Source organism: Ovis canadensis, chromosome 12 (genome assembly GCF_042477335.2).
Source record: "Ovis canadensis isolate MfBH-ARS-UI-01 breed Bighorn chromosome 12, ARS-UI_OviCan_v2, whole genome shotgun sequence".
Classification (NCBI taxonomy): domain Eukaryota; kingdom Metazoa; phylum Chordata; class Mammalia; order Artiodactyla; family Bovidae; genus Ovis; species Ovis canadensis.
The window spans coordinates 86,741,551-86,754,851 of record NC_091256.1 but is presented as its reverse complement, the minus strand read 5'-3'; the positions used below and the strand labels follow the sequence as shown (position 1 = coordinate 86,754,851).

At 39.0% G+C, this 13,301-nt stretch overlaps 1 protein-coding gene across 1 annotated transcript in view; it reads left to right on the top strand.

Moving 5' to 3' along the window:
* LOC138415778 (membrane cofactor protein-like) overlaps positions 1-13,301 on the top strand; it is a 57,919-nt gene that overhangs the window by 1,451 nt on the left and 43,167 nt on the right. Inside the window, exons 2-3 of the mRNA XM_069544321.1 lie at positions 7,921-8,106; positions 8,448-8,547. Coding sequence (XP_069400422.1) covers positions 7,921-8,106; positions 8,448-8,547 — 286 coding nt within the window. The remainder of the gene's footprint in view (positions 1-7,920; positions 8,107-8,447; positions 8,548-13,301) is intronic.

Below are 13,301 nucleotides of genomic sequence, written 5' to 3'. Positions count from 1 at the left end.
GTGTGAGTATATGCAGGGACTGAGTTTTGCTCACTGTTACACCCCCAGTGCCAGGCACACATTAGGAAATTGAATATTAATATTTGCTAGAATTTATTGGGAGTGGCAGATGGTAGCCAACACATAAGACTAACGAATATGTTATAGCCCAAGAGAAGTGCCCAAGAGGACAGAAGCATGGTTCTCTGATGGCATTTAACAAAGGGCTGGTGGGAGGGGAGACTTCTGCTCAACAAACAGGCTAGACTCTGCCACCTTGTCTTCTGCACTTGCTGTTTCCTCAGAGGGCTTAGAAAATTCTTCTGCCTTATGCATAATTAACTCTTTCTTATTCTTCAAGCTCTGTGGTGTCACCTTTTCAGAGGAACCTTCTCTGGCCTACCGTTCCCAGGGGACACACACACTTCAGTTTAACCCCCCTGCTAACTGATAGTCATCCACCCAAACTATGTTTTCCATTCTCTCTTCACGAGAATGCAGAGACCTTGGCTGTCTTCTTGGCACACTTGGTTTGAAATGCCTTTTTTTTTTTTTTTTGGTTTTGCCTCAGTGTCAACACTCTTGTATAACTATCGAGTACTAGAAAATTAGAGGTAACTTTCAGCTGGGGCTTAGAGCCCAGGAACAACTTCTCTTGCTTCCAGGAGGAAGTTCTCTAAAGAGTCACACTTAGGATGGCCTTTCTCTGGTACCTAAAAGCTAAGGCAGAGGCAGCTGAGGATCAGAAGGGATGTATATGTCCCTGACAGTAGACTCCTCAGGGCTCACACTGCTACAGTCTTGCTTGTTACAGATCATTTTAAAAGTTTATTTCTCTGCAGGAGAGGTGTGAGTGATGGAACGGCAGTGCTAACAAGAAATTAAAAGGAATTCTTTAATGATGTTTAAAATATGCTTAAGGCTAGAAGTTGAATGAGATGATGAAAATTGTTCAAAATAGAGAAAAAAAGGATATAATGAATAGGGTATATCAGAGAAGATACCAACTGGAAATGAAGATGAAAAGGTTATGTTTAAGGTTGAAAGGTAAAATCAGGATAGGTAGGAAACTTAAATAAGGTATAAATGGGAACTCACTCTACTGGGCATGGAAAGTATGTGGATACTACAAACAGTCACAGAAGTGGCTCTTGAGGAGCAGGTTTAATAAGCTGTAGTTGTTGTGCCTGAAAGGCTTGCTGGCTCAGAGGTGGTTGCCAAATGGCAGGAGCCCACAGAAGGGACCCGTCTCATTCCTCCAGAGCAGGGTCTATTTTTTGGGCCAAAACCTATAATTTCCTTTTATAGGTGATCTCTTCTGCCCATATTAAGTCTTTTCTTTCTTCCTAATGAAAGAAGCCAAGATCAGTAAATGCTTACATGACAGTTTCTTAGTTTTCCTACTCTTCGTATTACAGTGCAAGAAGAACAGTCCTTATCCGTCCGTTGTTAGGTTACCATACTACTGGGAGATAGACAGCAAAAGAAATGAGGTGGTCAAATACTTCCCCACTGCATAAAGTTTCAAGATGATTATTTTCAATGGTTGGATTTATTGTACTATATTCTTTTCCATTGATTTCTGTTTAACAGTAGTGATACTTTGAAAACCAAAGTGTTTTGAAGAGTGACTGACGGACATGCTGTGTGAGATGTTGTTGGCCACAGGGATGAAGGGAGTCCACTATATTATGTGTTAAACATAAAAGCATGTAATGATAAGCATGCAGAGGAAAGTCCAAGTGCTGCTGAACTTAGGTTGGACTACTCACCACTCAGAAAGTCTAGACTTAAGAGACAAGTGCTGGGAGGAATGGAAAGGTTGCTTTAAGCAGAAGGCTGGCATCTGGGGAGAAGGAAGACTTCTGTCCCAGAACCTACTCTGAAGATTCTGCTTGGCCCTGGAAGTTTTTAAAGGGAAAAAGGGGAAGTAATCTCCAAAGTTAATCATTGTGATGTGGGTGCACGCTCAGTCATGTCTGACTCTTTGCAACCCCATGAACTGTAGCCCACCAGGCTTCTCTGTCCATGGGATTCTCGAGGCAAGAATGCTGGAGTGGGTTGCCATTTCCTACTCCAGGAGAATCTTCCTGACCCCAGAGATTGAACCCACATCTCTTATGTGTACAGGCAGATTCTTTACCGCTGCACCACCGTGGAAGCCCAGTCATTGTGATAGAGAGTCATATTTGTTGACATCTCCAATTGCCTGCAGACTTCTTGACTCCTTGTGCTCTTTCTTTAGATTCTGTCTCCCAGAGTTTGCTCTCAAGATTACTGAAGGGAAAACTGGGGGAAAGAGCTGGCCATCTCTTGATTATTCTTCGTTCTATTTCTTGAACTTAGAAAAGAACCAACAGGTTAGGCGGAGTATTGTGTGATCAAAAGATGTGAAAGGTATGCTTGGGCCAGAGGTTAGTTAAAATATAGCTTTGATCAAGTGACGAGACAAAGGGGACCTCCTGCAGATAGCTCTTTCTTACAAAAAGCTGCTTACACGAGAGAAGGGACTGATCACTGCCTCCCCAAGGAAGCAGAAACTACTTCCTAGAGGAGATGTTGAGTGAACAAGGAAGGCAAGAGCTGAAGGAGTTGCTCCAGAGCAGGAGGAAAGGTGTTCAGAACAGAGGAAGGAGAGTGAGCAAAGGCTCAGAGAGATGACGTGGCTCAGGGCAGTGGTGACCTGTCTAGCTACCCCGCGTGGCAGCAGTGGGGTGAAGGAGGCAAGAGGAAGGCAGCAGTGTAGATCACAGAGTGAACAGTTGTGGAGAAACAGGATAGTGAGGAATGAACAATTAAAATCCTAAAAATCAGACTATGATATTATTACCTGTTGTTTTGGGCACCATGAGACTTTTTGTGGGCTCTAGCAAATGCACAGCTAAACTGTGTGTGTGTGTGTGTGTGTGTACTCGGTTCTGTCTGGCTTTTTGCGACCCTTGGACTGCAGCCTGCCAGGCTCCTTTGTCCGTGGAATTTTCTAGGCAAGAATACTGAAGTGGGTTGCCAGTTCCTACTCTAGGGGATCTTCTGATCCAGGGACCTAACCGGTGTCTCTTGCATTTGTAGGCGGATTTTTTACCACTGCACCACCTGGGAAACCACATCTAAACTAGGTTGCTTTAATTTACCCAGGCTCAATATAAGACCATTTCTTAAGCACTAAATATAAACGCTGTCATTACCATACGGGGATTTCAGATGACTGACAGTGATGGAAAGCAGTGTTGGTAATGGAACCAAGATTCCTGGCCTGACCCTGGGTGTGCTACCTACTAGGAATGCATTCATGGGAAAGTCCCTTCACCTTACCATGGTTCAGATTGCTTATATTAAAGAAGGGAAAGTAGTACCCAATTCATAGGAAGACTGTGAAGGATACGTTAGTTTAAAAAACACAAAAACAATGGTTGGCACAGGTAATGCCTGATTTGCTGTTTCTAAAATGATTGATATCACCAATGTTTTTGTAAGAAACATGTTCTGGAATTGTTCATTGCTAATCTTTAGGAAAAATGTAACCTACAGTCTTTGGAGTTCACTTATAATGTTAAAATACTATTTCTAGTCATAGAAGTGATATAAATAGGTTTATAATACAATATTGAAACAAATATTTTAACATGAAAGAAGTGAAAAATTCTGATAAAGTGAAATTTTTGTAAAGAAACCCCCCCAAAATGGAAACAGACAAAAACAGCAGTAAAAAAAGTGATGGTTTGAAGATATTTGTGGAGCAGTTTGGCTGAAGAGTAAAGAATTTTAATTGTATCAGAAGTATGTAAAACTGATAACAGTGCTTCTTCAACTGTGGCACTAGGAACTAGAAATGCAGAGATGAATGGGACATGGCTCCCAGGAAGGTTACCATGTCCTAGGGAATATAAGCAATGAGCAATTACAGTATGAAAGGTGCTATGAAAGAAGTAAATTGTGGCAGCCATGAGGACGCTTGACTCATTTGTTTGAGTGATAGATGTTCAGAGCCTCAGGGAAGAAGTGGCATCTAAGATGAAACTGAAGGAGGAATGGCAAAGTCTCTGCTCAGAGCTGAAGTCAAATGATGCATAGAGGTCCAGAGTGCTTCACGAAGCTGAGTGATTTCATGGGCACTATGGTGGAACTGAATGGGCTTAGACGAGTGCGCGAGAGTGAGCAGATACTAAAGCTCTCTTAGCTGTATCAAGGAACCTTATACATTATCATGAGGGAATAAGGGAGCCATTGAAATATATCTGACTTGGAAGCGTTCTGGTCATAGTATTAGTATTATATGGTGGCAGTATGTAAATGAACTGAATGAAAGGTGGCAAGACCAGTACGGAGACTTACTCAGAAACTCTTGTAGCAGTTCAGATAAGAAATGATAGTGGCTTGAATTTTTAGTAGAAGCAAAGGTGGAAATAGAGAACAGGCATTTCAGTTGTGGAAACTGGATATGAAGGGTCAAAAGAGACCACACTCTGGCTTCATTATGTTATTTGAGAAAGTGCAACACCTTCCAAGTAGAGTTGTGTTGCGAGGGAATTGAATGCATAGGCTTGGCACCCCAGCTAGAGATCTATGATGGATAGAGCGGTTCGGGAGGCAGCTCTCATCAGTGTTAATGATGTCATGAGAGTATGTATTCTCACCCAGGGGGATTTGCAGGATGAAAATTAGGAACGTTCCTAGGATAACCCACGAGTAATGTCACATAATGCAATCAGACATAGAAGGAAAAGTAGCCAGAGGACAGGCTGAACATCAAGGTCATTTGTTTCCTGAAAACCAAGGGAAAGAGCTTTTCGGGCATGAAGGAGCAAAGGGAAAATGATCAATAGCTCCAGATGTTATAGGCAGGAAACCTAAAATTACTGAGGGAAAGTGTTAGGGTGAATTTACCTAGAAGGAGGCTACTTAATGACTTTGAAAGTACATTATAAATGAGTGGAAATTTAGAAGTAAAATTGACGGATTATGTGTTAGAATGTTCACTTTGAAGAAGCAAAGAAATTTTAAAAATAGATAAGATTTGGGGGAATTATGTCTTGGGTCAGAGACCGTGATTTCCTGAGGGGACTACATGAGAAGGGGTATGGGTGTGTGCTTGTGTCAGACATTTATTTTTAATTTTTGCAAGTGGGTAGAGTGAGTGCATAATTTTTGTAAGTGTGTAGAAAGTGAACAGTTCTCTTGATTCATAGCAGAGTACTATTTCACTTTTCTGTCACTTACCTGGAGCACTGGGGAATTTTCTGAATGCAGCCTATTATATTATGTAATAACAGTGTCAGGCTTTATTTTTGGGGGCTCCAAAATCACTGCAGATGGTGACTGCAGCCATGAAATTAAAAGACGCTTACTCCTTGGAAGAAAAGTTATGAGCAACCTAGATAGTATATTCAAAAGCAGAGACATTACTTTGCCGACTAAGGTCCGTCTAGTCAAGGCTATGGTTTTTCCTGTGGTCATGTATGGATGTGAGAGTTGGACTGTGAAGAAGGCTGAGCGCCAAAGAATTGATGCTTTTGAAGTGTGGTGTTGGAGAAGACTCTTGAGAGTGCCTTGGACTGCAAGGAGATCCAACCAGTCCATTCTGAAGGAGATCAGCCCTGGGATTTCTTTGGGAGGAATGATGCTAAAGCTGAAACTCCAGTACTTTGGCCACCTCATGAGAAGTGTTGACTCATTGGAAAAGACTTTGATGCTGGGAGGGATTGGGGGCAGGAGAAGAAGAGGACAACAGAGGATGAGATGGTTGGATGGCATCACTGACTCGATGGACGTGAGTCTGAGTGAGCTCCAGGAGTTGGTGATGGACAGGAAGGCCTGGCGTGCTGCGATTCATGGGGTCGCAAAGAGTCTGACACGACTGAGCGACTGAACTGAACTGAACTGAACCTATTTTTAAAGTATAATATTGCATTTCTTGCCTTATTTTTTGCTAATGATGTATTACTTGATATTTAGTTTGTATTTACTTGAGACTATAAAAATGATGTTAGACAAAAAGCAAATTTGAGTGAATTTTTATTTGAGTTCAAAATGGGTTGTAAAGCAGTGGAGACAACTTACAACATTAACACTCCAATTGGCCCTGGAACTGCTAACAAACATCCAGTGGAGTGGTAGTTCAAGAAGTTTTGCAAAGGAGACGAGAGCCTTGAAGATGAGGAGCATAGTGGCTGGCTATGGGAAGTTGATAATGACCAGTTGAGGCTGATCCTCTTACAACTATACAAGAAGTTGTCAAAGAACTCAGTTTCGACCATTCTACAGTCAGTCAGCATTTGAAACAAACTGGAAAGATGAAAAAGCTTGATAAATGGGTGTCTGATGAGCTGACTGAAAATCAAATAAATCATCATTTTGAAGTGTTGTTTTCTCTTATTCTACACAGCATCAATACACCATTTCTTGATCACATTGTGACATGCGATGAAAAGCGGGTTTTCTATGACAGCTGACAACAACCAGCTCAGGGGTTGGACCGAGAATCTCCAAAGCACTTCCCAAAACCAAATTTGCACCCCCCCAAAAAAAGGTCACAGTCACTGTTTGGTGGTCTGCTGCCCATTTAATCCACTATAGCTTTCTGAATCCTGACAAAACCATTACAGCTGAGAAGTATGCTCAGCAAATCAGTGAGATACACCAGAATCTGCAACGCCTGCAGCCAGCACTGGTGAACAGAAAGAGCCCAATTCTTCTCCACGACAGCACCCAACTCACATCACACAACCAACGCTTCAAAAGTTGATCAAATTGGGGTAAGATATTTTGCCCCATCCTCCATATTCACCTGACCTCTCACCAACCAACGACCACTTCTCCAAGTGTCTTGACAACTTTTTGTGAGGAAAACGCTTCCACGAAAAGCAAGAGGTAGAAAATGGTTTCCAAGAGTTCTTCAAATCCCAAAGCATGAATTTTTATGCTATCAGAACCAACAAACTTATTTCTCATTGGCAAAAATGCGTTGATTGTAATGGATCCTATTTTGATTAATAAAGATGTATTTGAGCCTAGTTACAATGACTTAAAATTCAGTCTGAAGCCACAATTACTTTTATATCAACCTAATATATAAAGTGAAGTCATATTTTGAAATACATAGTCCACATCTATTTTGATCTTTGAAATCCACAATGCTTATTTAATAATCTCTTCTTACTACAGCAAGTCTTGAGCACCCAGTGTGTACAGAGTGTAGTAGAAAAAGAAAGCATATGATTCCTTCCCTCTAGAACCTTGCCTTCTGAGAGGAAACTGTGCCTGAATTGACAAGTGATCATATGCTTGTGTTTCAAACTATGGAAGAGTAATCTGAGCAGAGTGTTATAGACTATAAAATAACTTTTAAGATGAAAGGTGAGTTTTGAAATAAATTTAGGGAAAAAATATGTAAGGAAACATGTGCTGTGCTGTACTAAGTCACTTTAGTCGTGTCTGACTTTTTGTGACCTGCTGGACTGTAGCCAGCCAGGCTCCTCTGTCCATGGGATTCTCCAGGCAAGAACGCTTTAGTATGTTGCCATGCCCTCCTCCAGAGGATCTTCCCAACCCAGGGACTGAACCCGCACCTCTTATGTCTCCTGCGTTGGCAAGCGAGTTCTTTACCACTAGCACCACCTGGGAAGCCCGTGAGAATGTGTGTGTGTATATATATATATATGTATGTATATTTAATACCCAAAAGATAGATTTTGTGTCCTTGAATTTACTGTTGAATGAAAATTTAGCTTATTCCTCAACAAATTAAAAGTTAATAGGATTTTTTAGTAAGCAAGACACATTATCCACTACTACCATCGCTTGGATAAAACCATGGATAAAATCATTTAAAATCTTGCAGAGAAACTTTCTACTTATTCTGTACTACCCACTTGCTGCTATGCCACAATGGCTGATGGGAAAGATTAAATTCCTAATTTTCTGTTTTTATTCTCTTATTCCTAGTACGCTGCATTGATCCACCAGTATTGGACAGTATGAAGCTTAAGGGTGTCATTAAACACCGTTATTATCCTGGGGACAGAATAGACTATGAGTGTTACCGAGGGTACTTTTATGTGTGGCCTTATCTCCTCTCAGCTACTTGTGAGCCTAATGGCTCTTGGAGCCGTATTGAAGAAGCATGTTTAAGTAAGGAAACTAAACCGTTTTTATTTCTTGTTTGTTTTTTTTTTCCATTCTCTAGAGATTTTTACACATTTTAAGAGTTAATTTTCCACTACAACAGTAATGATTTTCTCATAAGAAACTATGCTGTAGATAGCAATCATTTTTTTTGGTTTTGAGAAATCTCCAGGGAATCTTTCTTGGGGATTGGTCCCTCGATAAATGTGAATTTCAAGTTTGCCCTTATAATAATTAAATAAAGAAAATAATATTTCATCAATAGAAAAGAGCAGTGTAGAATTTTGATCTTGATTTAAATGTCTTGAAATTGGTATGAAAAAACAAATTTGAAAATTTTCTTTTAGGAAAATCATGTCCAGATCCAGAAGTAAAACATGGTAAAGTAGTTGCCCCAAATGACACATTTGAGTGGGAATCAGAAGCTCACATTTCTTGTGATGAGGGGTAAGTAAGTTACTCTTTAGAAATAAATAAGGTAAACATTGTGAATTTCATTTTTCTTTGCTTCTCAACTTGATCATTTCCTTAAAATTGATTTCACTTTTCTTTCTAGGTGGTAACTTGCACTTGAAATGATGTGTTATCCTGAAATGATAAGTTATGCTGAAAAACTGTGTAATTAATAGAAATTTAAATGGAAGAAAAGCAAGATTATATACTTATTATATATGAGAATAAGCCTATTGGATGTGGCAAAAATGTAGTAATCATGATAGCTTTATCCTTAACTACAAAGTACACCTGTTTAAAATGGCCATTCTCAAAGTTGAAGGAGGGCTCACAGAAATGACTGACATCAACAGTGTAGGAGGGCTCCTTTTTCTCCACACCCTTTCCAGCATTCATTATTGGTAGACATTTAAATGATGGCCATTCTGACAGGTATAAGGTAACATCTCATTGTAGTTTTGATTTGCATTTCTCTAATAATTAACAATATTTAGCATTTTTTTTCATGTGCCTGAAAAAGACACTTGTATACTTCTTTGGAAAAATGTCTGGTCCTTCTGCTCATTTTTTGATTATGTTGTTGTTTTTGGTATTAAGCTGTGTGAACTCCATATATTGGAAATTAATCCCTTCTTGGTATCATCATTTATAATATTTTCTCCCAGTCCATAGATTTCCTTTATTTATGATTTCCTTTGCCATGCAAAAGGGCTTCCCATTTAGTTAGATCCCAGTTTTTTGTGTTTGTTTTTATTTCCATTACTCTAGGAGATGTATCTAAAAAAATATCACCACAATTTATGTTAAAGAGTGTTCTGCCTATGTTTTCCTTGAAGAGTTTTATAATATCAGGTCTTACATTTAGGTCTTTAATCCATTTTGAGTTTAGTTTTGTATTTATTTGTATATGGTGTAAAAGAATGTTCTGTGTTCTGTATGGTGTAAAAGAATGTTTCATTCTTTTCACATATAGCTGTCTAGTTTTCCCAGCACCACTTATTGAAAAGACTGACTTGTCTCCACTGTCTATTCTCGCCTCCTTTGTTCTAGATTAGTTATCAGTGTATGAGTTTATTGATGGGCTTTCTCTCCTGTTCTATGGTTCTATGCGTCCCCTTCTCTGCCAGTACCATACCGTTTTGAAGACTGTAGCATTATAGTAAGGTTTGAAGTCAGGGACCATGACTGCTCCAGTTCCATTCTTCCTTCTCAAGATTGTTTTGGCTATTAGGGGTCTTTTGTGTTTCCATACAACTTAAAACATTTTTTACCCTAGTTCTGTGAAAAGTGCCATTGGTAATTTGGTAGGGATTGCATTGAATCTATAGATTGTCTTGGGTAGTATAGTCATTTTGACAATACTGATTCTCCAAATCCAAGAACACAGAATATCTTTCCATCTATCTTTCCAATATCTTTTCATCCATTGAGTCATCTCCAGTTCTTTTCACCAGTATCTTATAGTTTTCAGAGTATAGGATTTTTGCCTCCTCAGATAGGTTTATTTCTATATATTTTATTCTTTTTGATGCAATAGTAAATGGGATTGTTTCCTTAATTTCTTTTTTGATATTTCATTGTTAGAGTATAGAAGTGCAACAATTTCTGTATCTTAATTTAGTATCCAACAACTTTTCAAAATTCGTTGATGAGCTCTAGTAGTTTTCTGGTAGTAGACTTAGGATTTTCTATGTATAGCATCACATCATCTGCAAACAGTGATGGTTTTACTTCTTTTCCAATTTGGATTCCTTTTATTTATTTTTCTTCTCCATTTCCTGTGGCCAGACCAAAACCATGCTGAATTAAAGTGATAAAAGTGGGCATCCTGGTATTTTTCATGATCTCAGAGAAAATGTCTTCTGTTTTCACCACTGAGTATGATATTAGCTGTGGATTTGTCATGTACGGCCTTTATTATGTTGAGCCATGTTTTCTCTAAGCTCACTTTCTGAAGAGGACTTTTTAAATCATAAACGGTATTGAATTTTATCAGAAGTTTTTTCTGCATCTATTGAAAGGATCACATGGTTTTTCTTCAGTTTGTTAATATGGTATAATGCATTGGTTGATTAATGAATATTTAAAGCTCTTATATCCCTGGGATAAATCTCACTGGATCATGATGTATGATCCTTTTAATGTATTGTTGGAGTTGGTCTGCTAGTATTTTGTTGAGAATTGTCATTTATATTTTCATCAGTGATGGACCTAAAATGTTCTTTTTTTGTGTGATATCTGTCTGGTTTTGGTATTAGGGTGATGCTGATCTTATAGAATAAGTTTGGAACTGTTCTTTCTTCTGCAGATTTTTGGAATAGTTTCAGAAAGATGGATGGATGTTTGGTAGAATTTACCTGTGAAGCCATCTGGTCCTGGAAGATTTTGCTTGTTGGGAGCTTTTAAATTACTGATTCAATTTCAGTACCGGGGATTAGTCTGTTCATACGTTCTATTTCGTCCTGGTTCAGTCTTGGGAGATTATCTCTTTCTAAGAATATTTCCATTTCTTCTACAGTAGATTGTCCATTTTATTGGCAAATAGTTGCTTATAGTAGTCTTTTGTGATCCTTTGTATTTCTGATGTGTTGGTTGTAACTTCTTTTTCCTTTCTGGTCTTATTGATTTGGGCCCTCTCCTCGTTTTTCTTGATGAGTCTGGCTAAAAGTCTATCAATTTCTTTTTCTTTTCAAAGAACCAGCTTTTAGTTTCATTGGTCTTTTCTATTTTTTAAAATTTATTTATTTAAATTGGAGGCTAATTACTTAACAATGTTGTTGTAGTTTTGCCATACATTGACATGAATCAGCCATGGGTGTACATGTGTCCCCCATCCTGAACCCGTCTTCCACCTCCCTCCCCATCCCATCCCTCTGAGTTGTCCCAGTGCACTGACTTTGAGTGCCCTGGTTCATGCATCGAACTTGGAGTGGTCATCTGTTCCATATACGGTAATATACATGTTTCAATGCTCTTCTCTCAAACCATCCCACCCTCGCCTTCTCCCACAGAGTCCAAAAGTCTGTTCTGTGTATCTGGGCCTCTTTTGCTGTTTTGCATATAGGGCCATCGTTACCATCTTTCTAAATTCCATATATATGAGTTAATATACTGTATTGGTGTTCTTCTTTCTGATTGACTTCTCTCTGTATAATAGGCTCCAGTTTTCATGCATCTTATTAGAACTGTTATCAAAGTCTCTATTTCATTTGTTGCTGCTCTGATCTTATGATTTCCTTCTTTTTACTGACTTTGACTTTTATTTATTCTTCTTTCTCTATTGCTTTATGTGTAAGGTTAGGTTAGTTATTTGAGATATTTCTTGTTTCCTGAGGTAAGTTTGTATCACTATAAAATTCCCTCTTACTACCGCTTTTGCTACTAAAAAGCCTCTTGATGAAAGTGAAAGAGGAGAGTGAAAAAGTTGGCTTAAAGCTCAACATCCAGAAAACTAAGATCGTGGCATCTGGTCCCATCACTTCATGGGAAAATAGATGGAGAAACAGTGGAAACAGTGGCAGACTTTATTTTGGGAGGCTCCAAAATCACTGCAGATGGTGACTGCAGCCATGAAATTAAAAGACACTTACTCCTTGGAAGAAAAGTTATGACCAACCTAGATAGTATATTCAAAAGCAGAGATATTACTTTGCCGACTAAGGTCCATCTAGTCAAGGCTATGGTTTTTCCTGTGGTCATGTATGGATGTGAAAGTTGGACTGTGAAGAAGGCTGAGCGCCAAAGAATTGATGCTTTTGAACTGTGGTATTGGAGAAGACTCTTGAGAGTCCCCTGGACTGCAAGGAGATCCAACCAGTCCATTCTGAAGGAGATCAACCCTGGGATTTCTTTGGAAGGAATGATGCTAAAGCTGAAGCTCCAGTACTTTGGCCACCTCATGCGAAGAGTTGACTCATTGGAAAAGACTCTGATGCTGGGAGGGATTGGGGGCAGGAGGAGAAGAGGACGACAGAGGATGAGATGGCTGAATGGCATCACCGACTTGATGGACGTGAGTCTGAGTGAACTCCGGGAGCTGGTGATGGACGGGGAGGCCTTGCGTGCTGCAGTTCATGGGGTTGGACATGACTGAGTGACTGAACTGAACTGAGTTCAATATGTCACTTAAGGCTGTTGTTCCTTATTAATTTTCTGTCTGGATGATCTATCCATTGATGTAAGTGGGGTGTTAAAGTGCCCTACTATTACTGTATTACTGTCAGTTTTCCCTTTTTGGCTGTTAGCACTTGGCTGTTATGTACTGAGATGCTTCTATAATGGGTGCATATGTATTTGAATTGTTATATTTTCTTCTTGGATTGATTCTTTGCTCATTATATAGTGTCCTTCTTTGTCTCTTGTAGTAGTCTTTATTAAAAGAGTATTGTATCTGATAGAAGCATTGCAACTCTGACTTTCTTTTGACTTCCATTTGCATGGAATAGCTCTTTCCATTTCCTCACTTTCAGTGTGTATGTGTCTCCAGATCTGAGGTGACTTTCTTGTAGACAGCATGTATGTAGGTCTTGTTTTTGTAGTCATTTAGCCAATTTGAGTCTTTTGGTTGGAGCATTTAGTCCACTTACATTTAAGGTAACTATTAATATGTATGTTCCTATTGTCATTTTGTTGATTTTCTTTTTTTTGCTTTTTTTTCCTCCTTTCTTTCTCTTCTCTTTTGATGACTGTCTCAAGTGTTATATTTGGATTCCTTTATCTTTTGTATGTATACATCTATTACAGTTTTT